Source organism: Lynx canadensis, chromosome B4 (assembly GCF_007474595.2).
Source record: "Lynx canadensis isolate LIC74 chromosome B4, mLynCan4.pri.v2, whole genome shotgun sequence".
In the NCBI taxonomy this organism is placed as follows: domain Eukaryota; kingdom Metazoa; phylum Chordata; class Mammalia; order Carnivora; family Felidae; genus Lynx; species Lynx canadensis.
In genome coordinates this window covers 95,631,019-95,655,946 of record NC_044309.1, presented here as the reverse complement: position 1 = coordinate 95,655,946, position 24,928 = coordinate 95,631,019, and the positions used below count along the sequence as shown (strand labels likewise).

General features: G+C 38.3%; 1 protein-coding gene across 1 annotated transcript in view; it reads right to left on the bottom strand.

Annotated features, from left to right (window-relative positions):
* Nucleotides 1–11,148, bottom strand: part of RAB21 (RAB21, member RAS oncogene family) — a 43,974-nt gene extending 32,826 nt beyond the window's left edge. The window contains exon 1 of the mRNA XM_030323241.1: nucleotides 10,731–11,148. Coding sequence (XP_030179101.1) covers nucleotides 10,731–10,880 — 150 coding nt within the window. The 5' untranslated portion in view covers nucleotides 10,881–11,148. The remainder of the gene's footprint in view (nucleotides 1–10,730) is intronic.
* Nucleotides 11,149–24,928: the final 13,780 nt, after the last annotated feature.

Genomic DNA, 24,928 nt, shown 5'->3' with positions numbered 1-24,928 from the left:
GTACATTCATAATACACACTGGCACACTAAGATTCTGCCAAAAAAAAAAAACAAAAAAAAAACTAACTACATCTATACGAGCATTTCCCAAACTCATTTGACCTATTTTCCCCTAGAGAAATGCCTAATTCATCCTAAGGAATACATGTTAAGAATAATATTGTTGATGATGGAGAATCATTGAAGGGATTTTAAGCACTGGGGCAGTATAAGATCTATATTTTAAGAGAATGACTCTGCAATAGGAGAGGAGGTTGGACTGGAAAGGACAGGACTGGACCTGGAAACAGGCGACTATTACAGAGTTGGAGAGAAAAACAAAAAGGGCCTGAACCAAGTCCACAAAGATAGAAAAGAGAAAACAGAATCTAGAGTGATTGAAGAGGAAATATAATCAGAACTCAGAGTCAGGTGACATTTAAAAAAAGGAACAGAGAACCAAGTCCAAAGTTATGCAGAGACAGTCACATTTAGGTGTATCTAAAAGAAAGTACAGAGAAATAAGGTAAAACAGGTAAAAAGCTAAGATGGTGAATTATTACTGAAGGAGGAACCTAGATTTCAGGAAGTGCTTTCTGCTGTATGTACACCAAGGAAATTTAGAACTAAGAAAAAGCCAATGAATTTAGTGATTAACAAAGGAATACACAGATAGATACAAATGGCAGAGTGGAGATCAAATCCAGGAATGCCTTCCTTCAAAACCTTAACTACACTAAAGATATTTCATTAAATGAAACAAAGATTACATAGAAAGGGGCATATATAAAATAAATGGCAAAATAACAAAAGAAATAACTTGGAAAATGTGAAGACCACATACATATTTCCACAATGAATTTAAATAAAGGACCTCTCCCACTCATTAGAGCATAGGGGCTAAGAATACGAACTTTGAATCAGAACTGCGGATTTGAATTTTACCTTGCAACTTATTAGTTGTGTGACCTACTTAACATCAACCATTTTCATGGGTTCAACATCAATGCTATATGAAGAAACTCAAAATCTGAATCCCACCCAAATATTTAATATACAGGTCAACTTAAATGCCTCTCTTGTCTCAAATATATTTAAAATTAAACTGATCTTCCTTACAAAATTGGCTTTCCATTCCAACTTCAGTATTTTGATCACATTCTCAAGTCACTGAGGTTTAGACTCTTAGAAATATTCTAAGTATTCTTCCTCCTCTGACATTCCATATTCCAAAAACAAAAACAAAACTACCAAGACTTGTCTTCATATTTCTTCTGGAGTTCTCTGACAACCAATCTCATACTACTATAACAACTTTGGTCTCACCTCACACTCTAGTCAACATGCCAAATTATCTTCCTAAAGTCTCCATGATTAAAAAAATCTTACCATAACTCATTCAAGTATTCTAGTAAGATATCATTTTTAATAAGTTTGCTTGAACTATATCCCTGCTGGCAGCTAATATCAAAATAACTTTTTTGTCATGAGTTTTGTGAGGATTTCTCAATAGACAGGAATCAATTAGAGCTGATAAAGCTCCATCCTTTCCCTTTTTACCATTTCCTCGGAAACTTACCACCGCCTTCCCATGGTGAGTTTAAGGGACAGTGTTGAGTCTCTCCTAAGGAACCCCGGATATACAATTTTATGGAAAGCTGCTCATCAATATTGATTATAAAAGAAAAAAGGAATAGCCTAAGTGTCCCTCAGTATGCAATTTTTAAAAGATACACAGACAGCCCATCCATACAGTGAAACTCTACACTTTTATTTCTACTACTATTGCTAATACTAGCTAACAATTACCAAATGCTTACTTTCCATCAAGAACTGTGCTGAGTACTTTTTATAAGAGCATTCATAAGCTTTTCCTTTATAAAAGTTAGGGAACCATAATCTACAACTAAAAATCTCTAAGTGTTATCTTTGTATCCAAGGGCCTGCACAATTGTCCATGTCCATAGCTTCTAGTATTTTTCCACTTACTTTCCAGCTTATATGGTTTATATACATTCCTCCAATTCTGCTTGTCCATAAAATTCCCCCTCTAATTTGGATGTATTTTTTTCTCTATTTGAATCCCATCTATCCAAGTCCAGTTCATGACCCAAACTCTTCTTCCTTGAATTTTTAAGCTTTCTCATACCACCCATACAACCCACAATGAGTTTCTCTATCCTGAAGAATTACGGGGAACCTAATCTTTAATATATACCATATACTGCCTTGCTTATATTGTAAATTATCTTTTCATGGGTAGAAATATGTCAACTAGATTACACATTTTTATTTAACATGCTCATGAGGCTTACAATGAAATGGTCAGTATTCTAAGAGCTTTTCAATATTAACTCATTCAATGTCATAGTACGCTGAGTTAGATATAATTATCCAAATATTACAGATGTGGAAACTTAAGACACAGGAAGGGTATCTTGCCCAAGGTCACATAGTAAGTGACAGAGTAGGATGTGAAATCCAGGTAGGCTGGCTCCAGACACGACTCATAACCACTATGCTAGCATATCTTCCACACTGAGATCTGAGATAATACTTCTCTTATGGAGAAGGCAGAAGCCAGTGCTGACACACAAATACAACAGACATACAAATACTGTTATTACAGATAAACATATCTACAATGTACCTGGATAAATCGATGAAGGTAAAACTCAATTTATGAAGAGATGTGCTTCTAAAAGTTTCCTTGTAAATGTAATTATTTTATTTTGTATTTTTTAACTTTTTTTTAACATTTTTATTTATTTTTGAGAGACAGAGAGAGACGGAGCACCAGCAGGGGAGGGGCAGAGAGAGAGGAGGAGACACAGAATCTGAAGCAGGCTCCAGGCTCTGAGCTGTCAGCACAGAGCCTGATGCGGGGCTCAAACCCACGAACCGTGAGATCATGACCTGAGCCAAAGTCACCTGCTTAACTGACTGAGCCACCCAGGTGCCCCAAATCTAATTATTTTAACTGAAATATCTACTATATTATCCAAGGATCCTCACTAAATCTTTTTTTTCTCCTTCATAATGAACTACTTAAGTCCCACTATATGGAAAATTCCTCGTGTAATATAAATTGTCCCATTTTATATATATTCTAAGTTTTTAATATGGTACAGACATTTTCTTAAAGAACAAATATCATCTGTTTTAAAAGCAAATACAATTAGATTGGAAAATAAAGGTGAAAGATTTTACATAATATCAAGATGGAATAGCAAAAAATTAAAAGGCTGACATTTGTCTTATCTTTTTTAACCACCTCTATGAGGCATACTTAATTTGGGCAGACAACTCAGATGCCACTTGTAGTTATACTTAATCTAGGGCAGTGGTTCTTAATTCTGTTACATAAAAGTGTAAGGGAGAAATAATCATGGGACTTCTTTAAGAATCTGATGAGAGCTATGAACTGATTTACTCCCAAGAAAACTGCTCACATGCACATACCAAAAAACAATTTCACACACTTAACCCAAGGGATTTCTAAATCCCTGGCAACATCTCAGTGAAGAATCCCCAGTCTAGAAAGGGGAAGGGAAAGTGGCATTACAGTATCAATTCAAAAGGTTCTAGAAATATAGGAAGAAAATAAATAGTACATATATACTGTGTGCCAAACACTAAGCTGGGCTTTCTCATTTACTCTTTGTAACAACCGTGTGAAGTAGCTATTTTACAGCCATTTTACAGTTGTGAACCCGAGATTTAAAGAAATACAGTGACTCACTCAAGGTCAGACAACTCATTTGGGTACTGCAGTGGGTAGAAGCCTGTCTGACTCCACAGTACTTTTTCCATTGCACAAAGCTGTTTATTCTAGAACATACACATTCCTAACCTGGCACTCCTCCACGTGGACACTAAGTGTTCCTGGATACCAACTCAACTCACAAAAATATTCCCAGGGTAGGCACAAAGTAATGAGGATCAGAGTAATGGCAGATGTCCCACCTTATTCCTCCAAACCCTGAGTTACAGCACCACTACTTATAATTCCAATGACCTCATCTTCCAAACTTTAGGGGTATTAAATCAACAATTTCATTACCTGAGGCACACATCCGTCATTTGCACCTGATACTTATTTACCAGACATCTTATCCAAAAGCATAGTGGATATTTTTTTTAAATCTCTATTAAGAAAGAAAGAAAGAAAGAAAGAAAGAAAGAAAGAAAGAAAGAAAGAAAGAAAGAATTATAGAAAATAATAAGAAAAATTGTATCTGTCTTTTCATAACTTAATCATTTTTTTTGTATTTGTTGTTATTAGCCAGATCACTTGCTGTGCTTCCTAACCGCTGGCAAAGTAATATACCTAAAGCAGCAAAGTAACTGAATTGTAGGCAAATACTTTCCTGTGTTTATTATCTTTTAAGTTCAACATACCTTCATTAGTGTGTCCGTGTGTGTGTGTGTGTGTGTGTGTGTGTATGTGTGTATGTGTGTGTGTATAAAACTAAACACTGACATTATTTTTGTTACAGTCACTAACACTGTTTCAGACTTAAGTGTTTAAAGTATCTATTACTTAATATGTAAGTACTAAAGGCATTAAAAGATTCAGGCAGATAATTTATAAAATAGTCCTCTGTAGCAAAGCAATAAAAATTAGCTATCAGAACACTAAGCTGCATTGCTACAATGGCAATCATTATCACAGCATACAAATGTAACAAATTAACATGTTATGTCTTAAATTTATACAATGTTGTATGTCAAATGTATTTCAATTAAATAAAAGAATGAAAACTAAGCTGGCTGCCTGAATACTTCATTTCTTGTCCTTAATTTCCATAAATACAAGAATCATAATCAGTTTACAGTCCAAGTGACTACTTTGAAAATAAGAGTCAAAAAGTTACTTCTCAGGAGTGGCTCAAAACACAAAACAGAAAATGGCAATCAGACATTATATATTAGGAACTTAAAACCAAAATTCAGAAAAACTATTTTCTTTTAAGAAAAGAAAATCACCCACCCTCCATAACCTACATGTATCTAGTAAAATGCCAAGAGGGGGTGACATGAAGATTTCACCTACTGTTATTTTATAAAGATAACGTAGGGCGCTTGGGTGGCTCAGCCCATTAAGCGTCTGACTCTGGATTTCAGCCCAGGTCAAGATCTCACTCTCATGAGATCAAGCCCCCCATCAGCCGTTGAGCATAGAGCCTGATTAAGATTCTCTCTCTCTCCCCCCCCCCCCACCCCGTCCCTCTCCAAAAGATAATGTAAATGAATTAACTGCTCAACACTGGTGTGGCTTCCAGAACTACTTGGAAGATGTTTCAGACATTCAAAACATTAATCTTACAAGTAAGCAAACCAAGATTCCTAGACTAGAGACTATGACGCCAAGTGTAAAATCAACTGCTAGAATCTGAATGCCAAGTTTTGCTCAGGAGGTTAAGGTGCATGGGGGATAAAAGTAGTAGACTTCAAGTTTAAGAAAACATGTACACCATCACCATTTGTGGGACCTCAGAAATTGAATACAAAGCTTAGTTTCTTCATTTGCCAAACTATCAGGATACTATCTGCCTAGCCAACCTTACAGCACTGCTTTGCTCATCAAGTGACAGCCACCTACCCGACTACACAAGGCAGATAGGCGGAATTCGAGTTAGGATTCTAAAACGGAAAATGACTGATCGTTCAGATTATAAAAATGTTACTTTTTATATAAGGGACTGGTGGAAAGTGCCAGAAAACACTCTAAGTGCACGATCTGAAAACACCTTCAAATAAGGGAGGGAAAGGGCATACAACGAAAGAAAAGGAAGTGATCACCCAAGAGCACAGACATAAAAAGACTTACCAAAGAGAAAAGGTAGTTACAATCAAAATGGCACAAACATTTAAGAATAAAATCAAGAAAGCTAAAGGATGGTCAAAGTACCTTATTCTTTATATTCCCCAGCTATTACAATGTTTGATATTTAACATGTGTGAAATAATCATTGACTTTAATTGCTTAGGTTAATCATGTAAGAGAGCTTGGGGACTCTATATAAGATCAAGTTTCCTGAGCTAGGTAAAAGATTTTGAGTTCTTAGAGAGCTCACCTACAAGACTATGTCTTAATTATTAGTAACCTAGGAGGAGCCCTGCAAAAAAGGGAGCAGTGCTAAAACATTAAAGCATGGCCAATGTCACAATTTTGTAGAAAGAAGTTAATTTCCAGAAAAGCCAATCCCAGCCAAAACTCTAGAATGAATAAGCAAATATATATGTATATGTATGGTAATAATAAATGTATATAAAGCATAACATATATATGTGTACATATATATGATTATATTAAGTATAAAATTATAAACAATTTTAAAAGACAATGTAGTGATCTTTCAGAGACAGCATGGGTTCTCAAAATAATTCATGCCAAACTAATTCCATTACCTTTTTCACTGATTTACCACGAAAGAAACCAACACAAATTAAGCACCATCTATTCATTCAATAGCAAACATTTATAAAACAAACATGTGCCAGGCACTGTGATAGAGGTTTACCTATGATGGCTGACATAAAAATCCTATAAGTAAAGGGGCACCTGGCTGGCTTGTTCAGTAAGCACTGACTCTTGATGTCGGGACTGTAAGTTCGAGCCCCATACTGGGTGTAGTGATTACCTAAAAATAAAATCTTAAAAAAAAAAAAAAACTAAACTAAAAAAAAAAAACCCTATAAGTGAGATTCTCCCATATTATAGATCAAGAGCCAGCTTACAAACATTAGAATAACCTGCCAAGATCATAAAGGCTTATGAAGTAGGAGCCAAAATATGAAACCAAGTCTAACTTCAAAATCCTGTCCCTTTTTACCATATCATATGGCTTCCTAATGCAGAAACACAGTGTATCTTGTCTTCTGCAAGCATTTGACAAAGCATCTCATGATATCCCCTGTGGGCAAGACTGATGTAGCTAGGGCAAAAAGCTAGATTTATAATGCTGGAAGAACATTTTCATTAAAGGCTTTGTACCCACTAGTTAATAGCCCATAACAGTAAATCTCAGGCTGTTTTCTGTTTCCATTATCATTAGTATGTACAACACTCCACCAGTAACTGTTTCTCACTCAAAGAGAAAGACTATGGCTCAAGCATAGTCTGAAAAAGCCCCACCCTAAAACTGCACAACTAAAGAAAAATACATCTCTGGTCACACATCACTGGACTATAATGAGACCTGCCACAGAGCTTTGTCTCTCGTTCCCTCTGTCTCCACTTTTCAAAGTCTTTATTAATGACCTGATGAAAACAATGAAGACATTCTTAGCAAATCTTCAGGTGACAAAGCTAAAATGAGTAGTTAACCCAGACAGTAGGGAACATAACCTTCTTTTTCTTTGCATGCCCAGAACCCAACCAAGTATCTGACCCACAGGAGCTCAACATTTCTTGAACTTAAAATCAAACTTCAGAAGGACATTAATAGCCTTTGACCACTGGAGTAAATTTATCAAAGCCTATTTTAATGGTTCAAATACCTTAGGGACCAAAAAAAAAAAAAAAAAAAAAAAAAAGCTATAAAAGAAAAAAGATTTTGAGGGATGTAACGCCTTTTTGGGGAGGGGGATTAAGATTAAGACAGCAAGCCCAATATTAATAAATGTAGCAGCTGTCCACAAGCACATAGAATCTTTTCTATTTCAGTGTTGGAAAAGGATTCTCAATAGGGAAAGTGATAGCCTGTACTTTACTAAATTCAAAGCACACTTGGAATCATTTCTACAGCTCAAAGAATCACATTTTAAGGAAAGAGGACAATGATTAAATAGTGAAATGGTTTAGAAAGATGTCATAAGAGATTCCTTTAAAGGAACCAGAGCTGTTTACCCAAAAGATAAGACCAAGGGATATGAACAGCTGTCCTCAACTATCAGAAGGGATATCTTATGTGATCAAGATTCAGAGGACAGAACTGGAAACTACAAGGAAAACAGATTTTGGCTTTATACACAGAAAAATTTATTGAAAATTAAAACTGTCCAAAAATGAAATGGGCCATCTTAGGACATAGTAAGTTTCCCACTTTCTGTACCAGTTCACCTCACCTCCAAGATGTTCAGACAAGAGTGAACAATCACTTGACTGAAATATTAAACAAAAGACTGAAACAGTGAACCATAAACTACCTTAGGTTTCCTTGGTCTCATAACTGTTTGAACATGATTGTAAGATAGTGTACCTTGCAAAACACAAAGTATGTCAAAAGATAGGTAGTAGCTAGTTCTGTCGAGAAAAAAAGAGGGACTCTTCCTCTGTTGTCTTCTGATGTTCTGATGCATGATCTCCTCTCCATTTAGAAATTAAAATTATACATGGTTGTTATTTAATAGGTCACAATTCTCTAAAAAAATTAAAATGAGAGGAACTGATATGTAAGAGAAAGAGATTAAATACTGCGTCCACACATTGGTATGCAACAAAATCCTCAATTCTACAATATAATATCCAGACACTGTTTATGATAAGAGTTATATAAATACTAAAATCAGGACTGCTATGTTTTTGATACTGAAAATCTACCATAAACTTCATCCTCTCCAGTATAGTTGAAGTGGTCTCTAATATTTAAAAACCTTTAGGCTGCTTTTAGCTTCAAGGATGTTTTTGAAATGCATAATGAAGGTGCGATTTTTGGGTTGAAGGACTAAATTATCTTAAAGGGGGAGGCTCAATTATAATGATTTCCTCTTTCATGTAAGATTTGTAGCACAAAGATAACCACTAAAGGGGTGATTTACCAATATCCAGAGGCAGTGTGACTTACTTGCTCAAAATCCAAGTCAGACCTGGGTTCAAATTTCAGCTTGGGTACCCTGCATGACTTATGGCAAAATGACTGCCAGCAAATTATTCAACTTAACCAAGCCTGTTTCTTTGCCTGCAAAATGGGGCTAATAAAACTATCTACCACCTCAAAGGCTATAATAAGAATTAAATGACAGAAGAAAAGTACAGTACTTGGTACAGTAAGAATTCACTGAATGTTAACTATTGTTATTACTTTACCTAAATGAATTCCTAAGTTCCAAATAATCATAGGTATTTATCCTACAAATTCCCTTGATTTCACTAGCAACACTCAACAATAACAACTATTAAAATTGTGTAAGTGCTCTTGTACAAGGATGCAAAGAAAAAAAAAAAGGAGTTTCCTGACATTCACTTTTTCAGATATTGTGCTTTACGTAAGAGGAGTAAAAACAGGAGTAAAAATAGAACATGGAATCATCAGAGCATCTTTGTGAATTCTAGACTCAGTAGTTTAATAATAGCATCAAATATCAAATGTCACAACAATTAGGAGATTGTGTGTTCTATTAAATAGTGTCAATGTTCTTACACAGTACACAATCACTAATGAAAGTCTATTGTGCAATTTGGGCCAATAATAAAGATGGAGAGCTTACAACAGACCAAGTCCTAAGTGATTTTACGTATACTTGTCTTGACAACCTTATGAGCTAGGTATTGTTATTATGGCCATTTTAACAGACGAAGAAACTTAGGCTCAAACAGGTTAATTAACATGCCCAAGAACATACTAAACAGATAACAGATAAATAGATGGAGGTGGAATATGAACCTGGACAATCAGGCTCAAAAGTACGCTCGATTTATGGGGCGCATGGGTGGCTCAGTCAGTTAAGCATCTGACTTCAGCTCAGGCAGGAACTCACCGCTTGTGAGTTCCAGCGCCGCGTCAGGCTCTGTGCCGACAGCTCAGAGCCTGGAACTTGTTTGCGATTCTGTGTTTCCCTCTCTCTTCCCCCTCACACTCTGTCTCTTTCTTTCAAAAATAAATAAACATAAGGGAAAAAAAAGTACACTCGATTTTACTACCTGTAACTAAATTGAGAAAGTTAGATCAGTTGGATATTTTTTTCTAACACGTGCAAACTGATTTCTTTGGAAGAGGGAGGAGGCTACATAACTGCCTCAAAGGGCTGGCTTCACTCCCAATCTATGATTACATTTTAACATTTTTCCTACCAACCTTAAAGTAACTGCAGAAGAAAGCCGGCCCTATGCTACAAAGAAAGTAAGTAGCAGCAGCAACGAAGCTGTTAGTTTGGGGACCAACTGTTGGCTAGTATTCACATGACGTTTCCCAGTGCATGTGGGTCGACCGACCTCACAGTATGACTGCCCCTTAAGTCAGACCCATGCAGGCAGCAAGGAAACTGCGTAACCCACGCCCGCAAGCGGTCATTTCAAAAACCCTCCAAAGATGACTCTTTCGCCAATCAGCAGGTTACTCGAAGCCAGGACAAAATGGAACTTGCGTAAACACTTAGTCATCAGTAAGCGCTGAAGTTACAAAGCACCTAGGTTCGCAAAATAAAATCCGCAGCTAAGTTCCTAATTCCGAAAGAAAAAGGGCAGACAGTCAGTGACTGTAGGGTGAAGGCACCTAGGGCACAAGCGGAAGTGAATCAAAGGGGAAAACTAGCCAAGCGATGGGGACTCCACAATATGCGCAGCCACACGGGGGACTTTTCAGGGCCCTTCCACTCCCTTCCCAACAGCCTGTCCTTACGTCTACAGGATGCCCCGACCCCGCGTGTCCCTAGGACGCATTCAGAAAAGCATTCCGAAACGAAGACGACGGTGACAGGCCTGAGATCTGTAAGCCCAGATCCAGGGGACCATGGCAGCAAAGTCCTCACAGCCCCGGAGGGGTAGGGGCCCCAAGGCTCCACCTTCCGCTCCCTGGGGCCCGCACCTGCAGAGTGGTGATGTGCTTGTCGTTGAACTTGTTCTCGCAGTAGCGCAGCACCAGCGACGTCTTCCCCACGCAGCCTTCCCCCAGCAGCACCACCTTGAATGAGTAGGCTCTGCCCGCCGCCGCCCCTCCGCTGCCGGCCGCAGCCATCCCGTTTCCCCGCCGCCCGAGCCCTAGAGCTGCGCCGAGCTCCCCACAGCCGCCGCAGCGCCTTCACAGCCGCGGCCGGCGCAGGCCCCTCCGCACCGACCCGTCAACCCGGGGCGCCGTCTCCACTCTCGCCTCCGGGCGAAGCCTGGAAGGGCCGAGGGAAGTCCGAGAATGAAGGGCCCCCCAGCCACCACGTCAGGCACCCGAGGAAAGGCGAAGAGCACTCCCTCTCCGCCTCCCTCTAATGGCGTCTCCTTCCTCCTACGTCACACTTCGGGTCACATGACCGTGGCGGCCGCGGGCGGCCCCTGGGACTCGGCCCAGGAAAACGTGCCTGGACGTGGGTGGGGTTTCTGGAGCCTCTTCCCGGGGTGGAATTGGCTGTGACTGGAGCTCCTCCGCGCAGTCTCCGGTTGAGTTAGGTTGTCTGCGGGTTACCAGCACTCCGCAGTTGGTGGAAGTCTGCGGGATTAAGGGATAGATGATTTGAAGGAAGCCCAGCTCTGCTGGAATGTGGAAAGGCAGAACGTTATCGTTCGTGCCCAGGGAATGTTCACCAGGCTGATGACCCCTCACACCGGGGTCGCTGTAAGCCAAATCTACCAAGGTGCCCTTCAATCTCTTGACACTCTTGGTGGGATTCCAAATCATAGCTGTTGAACTTCTTTCAGTTCCGCAGACCGTCAGGGCTCCTCATTTTTCAGGTCTCAGTTTAAACCGAAAAGGCTCGCCTCACCGCCCATCCTTGTCCCTTTGTCCATCCCTCTCCTTCTCCCCCGGCCCCCACCCCTCATTAGGTATTTCATGACACCGGTGTACATACCTTCTTTAGCAACACTTCACGGAAATTACTTCGCTGAGTATTTGTCTCTCAGTAGGCTGTAGATTTGTTAAGGGCAAGAACTGTGTAAGACTGGCCCACCTTTGAATTTCTAACTCCTGTTCCAAGCACATAATAGGAATTCTAGAAATACTTGGGAATGAATGAATGATACACCTTAAGCCAGTATGTCTTGGCTCCCCAGTTTTTCTGTCTTCCATGAAGCTTCTGACATTCCATATTGATTCCACCTGGAGAGAACTGACTTTTTGGATGATTGCTTATCTTTCCTGATCTGCCTCCCTCCTGTTTCATGAAACACACTCTTCTAAGAAACCACACAGGTGTTCTGAAATGTGGCAACTAGAAATCTAGTGTCACTCAAGAAAACATATTCTTATTCATTAGACTCCTTTTCCACTTCAAGCCTGATAGTCCATTCATTCAACAAATATTTGAAGGTGCCTACCACGTGCCAGGCACTGTACTGAACATGATACAACATCTCTATCATCAGGAGCTTACATTTTAGGGGTGCCTGGCTGGCTCAGTGTGTTGAGAATTCATCTCTTGATCTCAGGGTTCTGGGTTCAAGCCCCAAGTTGGGTGTAGAGATTGCTTAAAATCTTTTTTTTTTTTTAAAGCTTACATTTTAGCAGAAGACAAAAACAGTCAATTACATATGAATGCTTTCATCTTGATAAAGCAATTCAGAGTATCCTGCAAAGGTATATCAGGACTCAACCCATTTTGCATTCTAGAGTAATGCATGCATTTGGTTAGGAGTAATCTAGGCCAGAAGGGAGGATAGCTTTGCAAGTAGAGAGAACAGTATGTCCAACAGTGTTGACGTAGGAAGGAGCATCTAAAGTTCAGCAACTGAAAATGTGGTAAGAATGCAGAGAGGAAAAGAGCTCCAGATGAGACCTGTAAGGAAGCCAGGGGCCAATACTGAAAGAGCCTTTCAGCAATGAAAGATTTTAATCAAGGGGCTGACATAATCAGATTTAATTAAAAAAAAATCACTCTGCCTATAATTTGAAAAATGGATTGGAAAGGATAACACTATAATCTGATGTTCTCTCTTCTGGGGGCTAGAACTGTGTCTTTCACATTTTTTAAATCTTCAGATCTTGGAATGTAGTGCCCAAGTGCCCTTGGAATGTAATAAATAACATTTATTAATTACAACAAGTGAACACATAAATCTAAGCCTATAAAATACTAGGTTTGAGAAATGCTCTTGGACATATGGGGCTTTGTTAAACAGAATTGTCAAAACATTTTCCATTTTAAGCATCTAGTACTAGTAATTAACAATAGAAAGAGGGGCACCTGGCGGGCTCAGTTGGAAGAGCATGGAACTCTTGACCTCAGGGTCATGAGTTCAAGCCCCATGTTGGGTATAGAGATTACTTAAATAAATAAAACTTAAAAAACAAAAGGACAATAGAAAGAAAAATTGTTCTCTCCTGTGAACTTGCTATAGACTAAACCCATTTGTTCCTCCATTTGCTCATTCAACAATCTTTGCAGAGTGTCATGCAAGATGTCTCTGCCTTCATGGGGCTTGATCATATTTTAGTGTGGGAGGCAACACAGTTACAGTAATGTGTAGTGGCCATGTTTGATGCCAACCTGGCATCCATACCTCCTTCTGCTTTCAATCAGAATCTGGTCCTTGCTCAGGTATCTTCTCCTCTTGTGCAGCCCATATGCCCCTACCTTCTAGCTGGCTTTCTTCCCATTTTCCTGTGGTTCTTTCCAGCTTTAAGAGGCAACTATTCATGCATCTGAAGCAACAGTTCAGAGGCTTCGCAAAGGCAAACAAAACTGAGCTGTAATTGTAAGCAGCGGCCACAAAGGGGCACAAGCAGCTCAATGAAATTTACCAGGTTGGCTAGAGCACACCCAAGACTAACTCAGAAGTGCCTCAACATGAAAAAGAAAAAAACCATTGGGAGATTTTCTTCTGAGTTATAGAAAACGAGAATATTCTAAGAGACATGTAGTCTAGGAGAAGGGAGGAAGGGACAGTTTCCAAGGTATTTATCCCTAAGGTGACAATATTAATTAAAAGTGTCGCAAAAAAAAAGTATCTTGAGATATATATTTTTGTCAGAGAAGGAATTTAAGGGGCGCCTTGGTGGCTCAATCAGTTGAGCATCCAACTCTTGTTTTAGGCTCAGGTCATGATCCCAGGATGGTGATATTCATTCTCTCTCCCCACCCCCACCCCCTGCCCTGCCCCTCTCCCCCTTTTGTGTGCGGTCCCTCTCTCTAAAATAAAAATTAAAAAAAAAAAAAAAAAAGAGAACAAGAAGAAGAAGGAATCTAAGCCAAACTTTGAGATTCTTACAACTTACCAATTTCCACTAAAAACATACACTCTCAATAGTTAAAAAGGTAGGACAAGAAGCCACTTTGTTTACTTGTGATGTGTATTTTATTTTATTTAATGTTTATTTATTTGAGAGAGAGAGAGCAAGGGAAGGGCAGAAGGAGAGGGGGACAGAGGATCTGAAGCAGACTTTATGCTGACAGTGGGAAGCCCAATGTGGAACTCAAACTCACAAACAGAGAGATCATGACCTGAGCCGAAGTTGGATGATTAACTGACTGAGCCACCCAGGCTCCTTTGATGTTTATTTTATATTTACATTTATAAATTGTATTTTGAAATAACCAGAACGTGAAGTTGTATCAGATGAAAGTGTTTGTTTGTTGTGATTGGCAATAGAATTGTGTACCAGCAATTTCTAAATTACTGAAAAGGTTCAGTTCAGAATGTTAGAAGTCTTGTTGAGTCAGGCCAGTTTTCTTACTTCTTAAAACTAAATATCAGTAGTTATATAGAGCTGAAATTCTAAAGAGACTTGTCCACTTCAACTAGGCCTGAATGACTATACTTTTCCATTTTCTTGAGTAATAAATCAGTATAGTGATGGAAAAGTCTCTTACCAGAGAAATTGTTTTGCCCTGGTGAAATAATTTGAGTGCTCTTATGAGAGATTTGTGATTTTGGAGAGCTTTCCAATGGCCATGGATACTCTAATGGGAAGTTTGTAAGTATATATATACACTGAGGATTATAACATTCAGTCCCACTTGCTTGAGTGTTTTCTCCTATTGGCTACTCACTCCTGCTTGGTAAGTTCTCATTTAAAATCTTGCCATTCCTCTATGCCACTTTCTAAGTACTTCCTAGCATATATCATTAAATATTACAATTACCTATTTATTTATCAGTATTACAGCCATAAACCCTATGGTAGTAAAGATCTGTCTGCCTTGCTCACCATTCATTATACCCTGTGTCCAGAATAATGCCTAGAACATGGGAGATGTAAAATAAATGAACAACCCTCCACAAATACCAGCTCTCTTATGCCTTCGTTTTCAATAAATCTTTTTTTTTCTTTTGTACAAACCTCCAATTCTTTGAGCCTCCATCTGCTGCTGACTCCCCAACCCTATTTGCGTATGTGTCCCTCCCTTGAATCATTTAGACTAAATTCCAGGTTGTGTGTAAACCCCATGAGGCTGAACCAAGAACAGCTGCTGAGGAAAGAACATTTACAGAGGAGCTATAATGCAGAAAATTCACCCCCATCCCCAGTCCATCTATCAGCCCTCTCTTGGTCTCTCCATCCCCCCTACTTCTAACTCCCTCATACCCTTGCCTTTCCTCATCACCAGGCTTGGCCTCCATATTGAGCAACTAAACTCTTCTTTTACCAACATGCTTTATTGTCTTATATCCTTATATTTCTACTGCATCATCACGGAACACCACCTTTCAAGTAAACTGGAAAAATTCTCTGAGCCACCTGGATTTTGTGCATCAATACAAATTCATAGTCATTAACTTCATTCTCAGGGCTACCTATCAGTTCCTTTTCTTTTCTGGCTTCAGCTTCCTCCCATACCCTTTTATCACTATTAGGCTTTCCTCATTCTACTTCTGGTTCTAATTTGAGTTCTTCATAATATTTCCTTATTATTCTTTAGTGTCGGTACGTCTGTACTGATCTTCCTTTTATTCCTGATATTGCTTATTATGTATTCTTTTCTTTTCTTGGTTAGGCTCACTAGAGATTTATCAATTTTATTTATGTTTTTTCTAAGAATTGGCTTTGATTTCATTGATTTTTCTCAATTATTTTTCAGTTCTCAATTTCATTGATTTCTACTCTTTATTATTTCCTGCCTTCTGCTTGTTTGGATTTAATTTGACCTTCTTTCTCCAGTTCCTTAAGGTGGGAGCTTAGATTACTGAATTGAGATCTTTATTCTTTTTTATTACAAGTATTTATAATGGCTGTATCCACAAATTTTAGCACAATGTATTTTCATTACACACACACACACACATTTTACGTTTCCCTTGAAGCTTTCTCTTCTTTGAGCAAATGCGGTTGTTGTGGAAGGCAGAATAACATCCCTCTTCTCCTTCTCCCAGCCCTTAATTACTGGAACCTGTGAATATGTTAGGTTACACAACAAAGGGGCATTGCGGTTGCAGATGGCATTAATGTTGCTAATCATTTGACCTTTAAATAGTGAGATTATGTTGGATTATCCAGGCAGGCCCAGTGTAATCACAGGGATCCTTAAAAGTGGAAGCCAGAAGCAGAAAAGGAGATGTGACAACAAAAACAAGGTTAGAGTGATGATCCAGCATTGCTAGCTTTAAAGATATGGGAAGGGTATCATGAACTGAGTATGCAGATGGCACCTGGAAGCTGGAAAAGGCAAGTGGGGTCCCATGTTGTGTCTTACCTATAGAACTGTAAGATAATAAATTTATTTTACTTTAAGCCATTAAAATTGTGGCAATGTGTTATAGCAGCAATATAAAACTAATAGTTACTTATAAATGTGTCATTTAATTTCCAAATATTTGAGGATTTGCCATATCTTTCTGTTTTGGATTTATAATTTAATTGTCATCATTTGAGAATATCTTCGTATGTTTGTTTAAATTTGTTTTAAATTGTCTTATGGTCAAGAATCTGGTCTTAGTGAACATTCTATTTATTTGAAAGGAATGTGCATTCTGTTGATGTTGGGACAAGTTGTTTTTTTTTTTTATAAATGTCAATTAGGTCAAGTGAATTGATAGAATTATTCAGATCTTCTCTATCTTTATATTGATTTTCTAATACTTCTATGACAAAGTCTCCAACCCCAATTGTGGATTTGTCTATTTCTCTTTTCAGCTCTATCAGTTTTTGTTTCGTCTATTTTTGAAGCTCTGTTATTAGGTGCATATACATTTACTACTGTTAGATCTTCTTGGAGAATTGACCCTCTATTATTATGTAATACCCCTCATTATTCCTGATGTCAGTCCTTGTTTTGAAGTCTACTGTGTCTGATAGTAATATAACTATTGCAGGAGCACCTGGCTGGCTCGAGTGGAGTGTGTGACTCTTGATCTGGGGTTGTGAGTTTAAGCCCCACATTGCATGTAGAGATTACTTAAAAATAAAATCTAAAAAAAAATATCTATAGCTGTTGTAATTCTTTGTAAACGCTGTATTGATTATTGTTTGTATGGTATATCTTTTTCTGTCTTTCTAGTTTTAATTTATGTTTATGGGTTTCTTGTAAACAGTATACGGTTGAGTCTTGTTTTTGTTTTGTTTTGTTTAAATCTAGTCTGACAACCTCTGGTTTTTAATTGGTATTCCTGGTCTTAATTAAACCTACAACAGGTACTCTCAGTAAATAACTCTGCTGAGATCACTAAAACTAGGTCAACAGGTATATTCTTCCTCAACTTCCAACTCTCCTGCCTAATAATAAAAGCTACAATTATTCAGTATTTTCTATGTACCATACTTCTATTTACATGTATTTACTAATTTAATTCCATTAACAATGCTATGAGGTGGGTACTATTAGTTTCTTTCCCAGTTTACAGAGAAGGAAAACCAAGATACAGAAAGGTTACGTAACTTGACTAAGATCAGATTAAGAAACATTAGAGCCAAATTCCAAATGTAAACAGTATAGCTTTAGATAGTAATCTCACACTATATGGCCTCTCCATCTTTGAAGGAGTCTTCCACTTCAAACTCATTTTTAAATAAGATATCTTCATACATTATCTCCACTTTTTCAGTACTCAAACCACTCTATCTGTTTCCATAGCACTCCTCAGGTATAATTAAAAATGATCTCAATATTGCAAAATCCAGTAGACATGTCTTAGTTACCTGTTTGGCTCTCTCTACTGTATTTGACTTTATTAACCACTCCTATCTAAACTGGATTAGGAATCTCTTTTCACAATGCTCCCATAATGCCCTACCTATATTCTTATTTTTGCGATTATATAATATATCGAAATTAAATGTTCAGGAGCTTGTCTACTTACTATCTCATAAGGCCCCTGACATCAGAGACTGTTTCTTATTTTTGTATGCCCAGTGCACACAAAATGCATACAATGTGCCTGACACATTGTAGGCATTTAAAAATACTTAGTTAAATCAATGAATTAATGAAAACCATTTACTGATGAGTATATTATTTTTTGTCATTTCTATGCAAGCAAACAAAAAAACCTATCAAAGGCACAGATTTTGTGAGCTACATTATTTATTAAGATCGACTAGAAAGGAGATGAAGCTTGGCTGAAACACAACCATTCTTCTCTTCCCCAGTGGAATCCCTTAGGATGCTGGGGCGGGGGAGAGAAATTAACAAGATTTGTCTTCTTTATGTCCCTATAATGCCCCCCTAGTGTGGTTTTCATTAAAAAAACAACTTCCAGGGGCACCTGGGTGGCTCAGTCCATTGAGCTTCTGACTCTCGATTTCCTCAAGTCATGATCCCAGGGCCGGAGTGTCAAGCCCTGCATCGGGCTGTGCAAGAGCTCTGTGCTGACAGCTTGGGGCGGGCCTGCTTGAGATTCTCTTTCTCTCTCCCTTTGCTCCTCTCCACCACTCACACTCTCTCTTTTTCTCTAAAAAAAAAATTTTTTTTTTAAATTTCCGGGAAACTGGATGTGACAGCATTAATAACATCTTTACTGCTTCTACCCATTATATACCAAAAGTATTCAATAAAATACTAGTAGAATTAATAAGAGATTAGTAAAGTGGCTATGTATCAAAGCAATATACTAAATTCATTAGGTTTTTCAGTTTTCTGGCAACAAGCACCTAGAAATAATGAGAAAAATATTCCATGTTTTATTCATAATAGTGGAAATATATAAAATGCTTAGGAAAAATATTGATTAAATATATGAAATCTATAAAATTTTATTGGTAGGCATAATAAAAAAAAAGTTAGACCTGAAGATATGGGAAGACACACTACATTCTTGGATGCGAAGTTAGCATTAAAATAACATTTTCCCCAAATGTAATATAAATATCTTTAAGTAAGCTCTATACCCAACATGGACCCCGAGACTCCATGACCCCGAGATCAAGAGTTGTATGCTCTACCAACTGAGTCAGCCAGGAGTCCCAGTAATGTATTAATTAGTTGTTACCCCGATTGTGTTTATTATAGAATTGGATAAAATATGCCTAACATATGGGAAGTTAAATGCTATATTTTACACTTATTCTGGCTTCTTAAATTTTTTTTAATGTTTTTATTTATTTTTGAGAGAGAGAGAGAGACAGAGTATGAGCAGGGGAGGGGCAGAGAGAGAGAGGGAGACACAGAACTGAAGCAGGCTCCAGGCTCTGAGCTGTCAGCACAGAGCCTGATGCAGGGCTCGAACTCACGGAGTGTGAGATCATGACCTGAGCTGAAGTCAGACACTCAACCGACTGAGCCACCCAGGCACCCCATAAACTTATTCTGCCTTCTTAAAATAAATTAGGAATCATTCTAGTTTAAACAATAACTTTCTTTAAAAGGAACAGAATTACCTATTCTTTAGAAGTTGGGAATTCATCTGGTACTGGAGCCTTTTTCAAGTACTGAATTTTTTTTTAAAATCATCTTTACTATCTCTTTTATAAAGATTGTGATTTGTACACAGAGTGCACATATTTGGTAATTTATATTTTGCCAGAAAATTTTCCATTTCATCAAAGGCTTTCAGATTTGTTGTTATAGAATTGCTAGTCGTGTATTCTCATAATCCTTTTAATCTCTGCTGAATATGTTGTATGTCTTCTTTCTCATGTCCAATTGTGTCTATTTTTGCTCTCTCTCACTTAATCAGACCCATGAGCTTATTTGTTTTTTTCCTTAATATTTTTCTAGATGAGGCATGTGAATGATCTATTCTCTGAATTCCTGCACATTTCTTTCTTTCTTTTTTTTTAAAGTCTATTTATTTATTCTGAGAGAGAGAAAGAGCAGGGAAGGAGCAGAGAGAGAGGGAGATAGATTCCCAAGCAGGCTCCATGCTGTCAGTGCAGAGCCCCACACTGGGGCTCAATCTCATAAACCATGAGATCATGACCTGAGCCAAAATGAAAAGTAGGACACTTAACCAACTGAGCCACCCAGGCAGGCACCCCTGAATTACTGCACATTTTCCGAGATTGTTCTTTGGGGTGCCTGGGTGGTTCGGTTAAGCAACTGACTTCGGCTCAGGTCATGAACTAGGGTTTGTGAGTTCAAACCCTGCCTCCAGCTGTCTGCTACCAGAACAGAGCTTGTTTGAGATCCTTTGTTTCCTTCTCTCTCTGCCCCTCCCCTGCTCCCTCTCAAAAATAAATAAGCATTTAAAAAAAAGAAAAGGACTGTTCCTTCATTTGATGGGGCTAATTTAATTACATCATAGCTAAATTAAAAACCTTGCCTTTTCCCATTGTAAAGATCCTATTCTACTGCCTTGAAGCTTCTGGAGTTAACAGTAAGTTCAATGCAAATCTGGTTCTTTTTTTCCTTTTCAGCAATTTGTTCTATCTAAATGGTAGCAAATAATATTTTCTCTTTATTCATAGAGTTCAGGAATTTTTATCAGGTTGTGTATGTATATTTTCTTATCAATTCAGTCTACCCTGAATTCTGGGAGCCTTTTTAATTTACAAAATCAGATCTTTCAGCTCTCTTGAATGCTTCTTTTTGTCTGTCTAGAGTGCCTGTTGTTTATATGTTAGGTCTTTTGCCTTTCTGCTCTTAGTTGCTTGTTTGCCCTCTTGATTTCCATGTCTGCTTTTCCTTTGCACTTTGAGAGCATTCTTACACTTTACTTTCTAGGCCACTACAGTGACCAACCAATCTTTTTCAGTTTATCTACCAACATGTTTAAGTTGGAGATTTCTGTTTTATATGTTTCTAGTACTTTTTCTTTACTGCACTTGAATTTCATTAAGTAGTTTTAAAAAACAATGTGAGTTGTTCTCTTTGGAGAAATTATTTTCTGTTTATGACTCTTTTCCTGGTCTTACCTATATAGGGTGATTTTCTTCTCTTTTCTTTCTTTCTCTCTTTCTTTTTTTCTTTTTTCTTTTTTCTTTTTTTTTTTTTTTTTATAAGCTCTATGTGCAGTGTGGGGCTTGAACTCACAACCCAGAGATCAAGAGTCATATGCTCTACCAACTGAGCCAGCTAGGTACCCCCGGGGTGCTTTTGTTTTTCTTTCTCTTTTTCTTATTAGGGATCAGGTCTTGAAGGACTTGAAGTCTAATAAGTGGTTTTTTTGGAGGACTTGAAGTCCAATAAGTAGTTATTAGACTTGTACTGATAATGCAGAAAGCAGACAGGTTGTCACTTCTCTTCTGATTCCAAAAATGGAGACCTTATAACAGAGTAGATAAGAATGAAGACTTTGGAGCCAGATTGCCTTAGTTCAAATACAGCTCTGCTGTTTACTAATGATGTGGCCTTGGGCAAGTTACTCAAACTCTGAATTTCCTTGTTTATCCAGTGGGGAAAATAATCACAGCATTCTTGTGAGAATTATAAGGGTCTACTTTTGTGAAATACTGAGAACACTTCCGGACAAGCATATTGGCTGTTTTTAAAAATTCCTTCTGAAAATGGATGAATATGTGGTGGAACAAAAACTGTTAAAACTTTGAGCTTTCTAGCTTTCCCTCCCAATTGTTCTCCATTTGGACTCCACATTTGAATCACCAAGAAGCTTGAGAAATTTTCTTGCTGTACCCCAGACTAATTAGATGAAATTTCTCAAAAGGGGAAACAAGGCAGTGGGAGTTTTTAAAACTTCCCAGGGGATTCCACTCTGTAGCCAACAATGAGAACCATTGCCTTAAACCCTACACCAAAGGCAATCCAGTGTTTGCTTCTTGAGCTACTCTTGTATTAGTCATTGTAGATATGATTTCTTCAGACAGGTTCTTTTGCTCTGCAGAGTACAGATCTTAAAGAGAAAAAGATCTACAGAGTGAGGCTAAACGTCAGCTTCAAGGAACTTTGGAAGAACCTAGTTATTTTCCATTACACTAAGAGAGAACCCAAAGTCTGACAAGGCAAGGCTCTCTGGGGATCCAGTCCCTGTCTGCGCCTCTAGCCTCCTTACATCATTTCCCCTCTGCTCACTAGGCTCCAGCCTAGCCAGCCACCTTTGCATTTTTTTTTTTTTAATGTGTCAAGCTCTTCCTGTCTCAGGACTTTTCTTATACCTGGAATTGGCTATTCTTTTTTTTTTTTTTAATATTTTTTTTAATGTTTATTTTTTTTTTGAGACAGAGAGAGACAGAGCATGAAGGGGAAGGGGCAGAGAGAGAGGGAGACACAGAATCTGAAGCAGGCTCCAGGCTCCGAGCTGTCAGCAGAGAGCCTGATGTGGGGCTTGAACTCACGGACCATGAGATCATGACCCGAGCCAAAGTTAGACGCTTAACCGACTGAGCCACCCAGGCGCCCCTGGAATTGGCTATTCTTATACCAGGAATGCTCTCTACTCCCTACACTTTACCTGACCATTGCTTACTGTCACTTAGAAAAATATTTCGTGACCTTCCAATAAAATCAGTCCTTCTAGGGCCCACTATTCACCAACACTGAAGTTTCCTTCACAGAACCTACCACAATGTGTAATTATTTACTTGTGTGATTATTGGTGTAATGCCTGACTCCTAACTGGACTATAAGCTTTATGTTTATTTGGTTCTACTTCTTTATCTCAATACCTTATGGCTAATACTGTGCAATATACCCAAGAGCTCATACATAAATATTTAATAAATCAATAAATGAAAAGTGTTAGTTCTTGGGGCGCCTGGGTGGCTCAGTCGGTTGAGCAACTGACTTCAGCTCAGGTCATGATCTCACAGTTCATGAGTTCGAGCCCCACGTTGGGCTCTGTGCAGACAGCTCAGGGCCTGGAGACTGCTTTGAAATCTGTGTCTCCCTCTCCCTCTGCCCCTCCCACACTCACACCCTGTCTCTCTCTCTCTCTCTCTCTCTCTCTCTCTCAAAAATAAATAAATATTTAATAATGATAAAACAAAGTGTTAGTTCTTAATTTTGATCCATGATTAAAAGATTAAATTTTAGGGGTGCCTGGCTGGCTCAGTTGGAAGAATATGCAACTCTTGATCTTGGGGTCATGAGTTTGAGCCCCACTTGAATGTAGAGATTACTGGGGGGAAAAAAAAAGCTTGAAATTTAGTCCTGAAAGGGGTTTTTGATCATGTTTCAAATAGTTTGTGATTTGAATGAAGAAACTGAAGTATGTAAATGACTTGTCCAAGTATGTAAATGATTTGCCTAAAATCATTCAGGTAATTAGTGAGGGAATTAGGACTCGTTCTCATTTCTTCCGTTTCTAACTCTGATGAACTTGCTGGTACTAAGTGATTTGCTGCTGCAGATATAAAACAAGAAGCTCAAGAAAGTAATTTATATATATGGAATGAATGAAGATTTAATACACTCATCATTCAGAAAAATAATTTTTACTGAATGATAATATAAAATAAGTGTTAGAAGATGTTGAAAACTGAACTGAGTGTTAGTTTTCAAACGAAAGAAGTGAATAAATAAAGACTTAGTTAAATCATTGTGAAAGGTTGTTTGCAATCCTTAGTCCAGATTATATTACTATTTGGAACGTGTCCAGATTCTCAGAAAAGTGTGCCATCAACCAATAAAAAAGCAACCACTCATTAAACTCCTATACCTTGGCTAAGTGATTTGCATACACAAACCCCAAATAGCTACAACTTTGCAAAGTAGATATTGTTATTCACAGATGAGAAAATGAGACTCATTATCACATAGTTCACAAATGGTTAACACTGACACCACATTGGTCCCACCTGACATGTAAAGAGCTTGGAAGTCATCACTTCCAACCTCCCAACAAGAAAAAAGCTGAACAAATTGAAAATCAACAACTTTTCTCAGATCTAGCAGAGAACTGAAGTCACAGGGCAAACTGCTGCCCTGAAAACTGAGACAGACAAATGGATACAGAGAATCACAGTTTACAGGGAGCAGAAGCCCAGGAGCAAAAACCAGCAGCTAGAGCCAGGATCAGTGAGAAAACTTTAAACTACAACTAAAAAGATTGTTGGAAACTCATTGCCGACTCACTTGAGAGTTTAAAACACCTAAGAGGCCCAGGATTAGGAAGGCCCTTACACTTTCCTAAATTTTACCATGAAGAGCTATACCAAATTTTCGCTGTAAGGAGCAGAGAAAAATCCCTTGAGGGGGGAGGAGGATAGTAATCATTTTTAGAGTGCTAAAGAGCTCTCAGTTCTCCTTCACAAAGTGGTCCTTCAAGGAAAACTGTTTTACTGAAGCCTAACTGACTGGGGTTTTCCCAAAGCCTAACCCACCTGGGGGAAGGGAAATACCCAAGTCCAGCCTCCTCTAGCCTTTGACAAGGGGGAAGGAAAGGAAATAACCAACTCAAGCTCACCAGAAGACAGAGACTGAATTATAGGATTATATAACACTTCTCCCACACTTTGCCACCTCATCAAGAGGCCTTCTGAATAATAATAACTGGAGATTAAGGCTGAAAGAACTGCAAGACTCAGACTATTCTTAAATTCCTATTCTAGGAATACCCAAAGACAATAGGGGAGACAAAAACAAGGACCCTAGGGGAAATTTTAGTCTCTGACACCACAGCAAGCATTAAACATAGCCCAACTCCTAGCAGGTAAACATAAAAACTCACACCAAAGGCCCATACCTGGTATATCATGTGAGCTTTCAACAAAAAATTACAAGGCATGCTAACAGGTAAAAACCAACCTTAAGAGACAGCAAGCATCAGAACCAGATTCAGACATGGCAAAGATTTTGGAATTATGAGACA